Here is a 3,586-nt window from a genome sequence, read left to right on the forward strand (position 1 = left end):
CCTTCTGCCAGTGCGGACCCCTGTCCCTGCACATCTGTGGGGAGTGCAGTGTGGTGAGGAAAGCCTGGGCTTTCTAGTTAGGTAGATGTGAATGAGTTCCAGTCCTGGCTCTGCTGTGTGGCTTTGGGGAAGTTATATAACCTGTCTGATCCTCAGCTGAGAGATGGCATTATAATACCTACGTGTGGAGTTGTGGTCGGGGTCAAATGAAGTAATATTTATGAAGTACTTTGGAAGTGTGCAGTCATGGTAGATAGTTGTTTTTATAGCAGGCCATCTGTAAAGCACAATTGGCCTGGACATTGCTTGTTGAGGGGAACCATTGTCTGAGGCAACCCAGTCCCACTGTTACAAATGTGTCCTTAGCCTAAGTTGAAATCAGTTCTCCTGTACACGTAGAACATGGGATGAGAACATGTCCAACTCCTGTTATGTGAAATATTTTGAGATGTTTGACACTGATGACAGCTTCTTTCTCTACCTCGACCATGCCTTCTCCTGGATAAAGTGTCCTCAGTGCCTCCAAGCATCCCTCTGTGTCACTTATCAAGCCTGAGATCAAGATCTGGAATTTGACAGATGAAAGCACAGTTACTTATTCAAAGCAGCAATATGATAGTGGCAATTGTATCTTTTTTTTTTTAAAGAATCAATTTTATTTATTTATTTATTTTTGGTTGCATTGGGTCTTCGTTGCTGCATGGGGGCTCTCTCTAATTGCGGAGAGTGGGGGCTACTCTTCGTTGTGGTGCGTGGGCTTCTCATTGTGGTGGCTTCTCTTGTTGCGGAGCACGGGCTCTAGGCGCACAGGCTTCAGTAGTTGTGGCACGCGGGCTCAGTAGTTGTGGCTCACGGACTTAGTTGCTCCGCAGCATGTGGGATCTTCCTGGACCAGGGATCGAACCTGTGTTCCCTGCATTGGCAGGCAGATTCTTAACCACTGTGCCACCAGGGAAGCCCTGTTGGCTAACTTTGTTTCATTGATACCCTCATCTACTCACCCTGAGAGACACAGAAAATATGGCAGATGGTGCTTAAGACCATTTTCAAAGCTAAAAATCCACATGTTCAAGTTGCCATGGAAGCTTGAGAATGCCTGGTGTACACAAAAGGCCGGACGGGTTCATTTGGGAAATGGTTGTTGTCAAACAGGGTCAGGCCAGATGAAGCTGGATCTTGAACAGGGCTTACAGGACTGAGACATATGGTGATAGGATGGAGAGTGGCATGGAAGGGATGGAGGGTGTGGGATTGGGATAAAACCTGTGAATTGCCTTCCTGTGAGTGAAGAGTGGGCTAATGGCAGGGTGACACAAAGGTCAGATACCCAAGCAGCCCCCTTCTAAAGTATGTTGGCAAGGGGCCCCTATTGAGCAACCCAAGAACAAACAGACATATAAACAGCATCGCGAAAGGCCACACAGCAGTGTCTGAGCTGTCACCAAATCCAGTCTGCTAACTAAACACGTGGGGGGAAATGGGCAAGTCTCCTCTCCTCTACTAAAGATTTAAAGCACAAGCAGACCCAAGGTCAATAAACTGATGCCATCAGGGTGGGAGCAGGAGGGGGAAATGGAGGAAAGAAGCGAAAGTGAAGCATGATTTAGTAATTCTGGAAAGAACAGTGCTGCACATAACCAAGAAGTTATTTCAGTGGGAGGTGAAAAGAAAACAGGAATCTCAAAATCGGAGTGGGAGGCTGATAGGGGAAAATGAGAAAAGAAACAAAAGTGGAAGAATGATTTAATGAGTTCTGGGAAGAAAGCGTGTAACTGAATTGAGGGTCTGATTGATGGGATGGGTTTTAGAAAGAAAACGGAATCTTGCTTTCTGCCTATGGACCCTGCCGTGTAAGCATCGTTGACATCTCCCCCTCCACAGCCATCATGTCTAAGTCAGAGTCTCCCAAAGAGCCCGAACAGCTGCGGAAGCTCTTCCTCGGAGGTTTGAGCTTTGAAACAACCGATGAGAATCTGAGGAGCCATTGTGAGCAGTGGGGAGCGCTCACAGATTGCGTGGTAATGAGGGGTCCAAACACCAAGAGCTCCAGAGGCTTCGGGGTTGTGACGTATGCCACTGTGGAGGAGGTGGATGCGGCCATGAAGGCAAGGCCACACGAGGTGGGTGGAAGAGTTGGGAAACCAAAGAGGGCCGTCTCAAGAGAAGATTCTCAAAGACCTGGTGCCCACTTAACTGTGAAAAAGATTTTTCTTGGTGGCATTAAAGGAGACACTGAAGAACATCACCTAAGAGGTTATTTTGAACAGTATGGGAAAATTGAAGTGATTGAAATCATAACTGACCAAGGCAGTGGCAAAAAGAGAGGCTTTGCTTTCGTAACCTTTGATGACCATGACCCTGTAGACAAGACTGTCATTCAGAAATACCACACTGTGAATGGCCACAACTGTGAAGTAAGGAAAGCCCCATCTCAGCAAGATATGGCTAGTGCTTCATCCAGCCAAAGAGGTGGAAGTGGTTCTGGAAACGTTGGTGGTGGTCGTGGAGGAAACTTCAGTGGTCGAGCTGGCTTTGGTGGCAGCCACGGTGGTGGTGGCTGTGGTGGCAGTGGGGATGGCTATAATGGATTCGGTAATGATGGAAGCAATTTTGGAGGTGGCGGAAGCTACAATGATTTTGGCAATTACAACAATCAATCTTCAAATTTTGGACCCATGAAAGGAGGAAACTTTGGAGGCAGAAGTTCTGGCCCCTGTGGTGGTGGAGGCCAACACTTTGCCAAACCACAAAACCAAGATAGCTATGGTGGTTCCAGCAGCAGCAGTAGCTATGGCAGTGGCAGGAGGTTGTAATTACTGCCAGGAAGCAAAGCTTAGCAGGAGAGGAGAGCCAGAGAAGTGACAGGGAAGCTACGGGCTACAACAGATTTGTGAACTCAGCCAAGCACAGTGGTGGCAGGGCCTAGCTGCTACAAAGAAGACATGTTTTAGACAATACTCATGTGTATGGGCAAAAAACCCCTTGAGGACTGTATTTGTGACTAATTTTATAACAGGTTATTTTAGTTTCTGTTCTGTGGAAAGTGTAAAGCATTTCAAAAAAGAGGTTTTTTTTGTTACATCTTTGTTGGAGGTATGATTGCTTTACAATGGTGTGTTAGTTTCTGCTTCATAACAAAGTGAATCAGCTATACATATACATATCCAACAAAGGGTTTTAATGTAGATTTTTTTTTTGCACCCATGCTGTTGATTGCTAAATGTAGTAGTCTGATCATGACACTGAATAAATGTGTCTTTTTTTAAAATGTGCTGTGTAACGTTAGTCTACTCTGAAGCCATTTTGGTAAACTACCCCAACAGTATGAAGTTAGAATTCCTTCAGGGTGATGCCAGGTTCCATTCAAAATTTATTTACAGCCTGCTTTGGTGGAGAAGCTATTGTCTTCAGAAACCTTGGTGTAGCTGAACTGACAGTTACTGCGTTGTGACCTGGAGTTCACCGTGAAAAGGGTCACCCAAGCAAAGGCATGGAGGTTTTTGGTCATTAATATGATTGTTGGCACATCCTATGCGATATATCTAAAATGAATTACGGTACCAGATAAAGTTCTAGATGGGAATGA

At 45.7% G+C, this 3,586-nt stretch overlaps 1 protein-coding gene across 1 annotated transcript; it reads left to right on the forward strand.

The window, feature by feature from the left end:
* The first annotated feature begins 1,886 nt into the window (after positions 1-1,886).
* Positions 1,887-2,868, forward strand: LOC103015561 (heterogeneous nuclear ribonucleoprotein A1-like). Its single transcript, XM_028164990.2, has one exon. It carries the CDS (start codon positions 1,887-1,889, stop codon positions 2,811-2,813), a length of 927 nt encoding a protein of 308 aa, XP_028020791.2. The 3' UTR covers positions 2,814-2,868.
* Positions 2,869-3,586: the final 718 nt, after the last annotated feature.

The sequence above is a fragment of the Balaenoptera acutorostrata genome, chromosome 16, assembly GCF_949987535.1.
Source record: "Balaenoptera acutorostrata chromosome 16, mBalAcu1.1, whole genome shotgun sequence".
Classification (NCBI taxonomy): domain Eukaryota; kingdom Metazoa; phylum Chordata; class Mammalia; order Artiodactyla; family Balaenopteridae; genus Balaenoptera; species Balaenoptera acutorostrata.

Coding starts and splice junctions, on each gene's coding strand:
- LOC103015561 (XM_028164990.2), top strand. CDS start 1,887: ATGTCTAAGTCAGAGTCTCCCAAAGAGCCCGAACAGCTGCGGAAGCTC.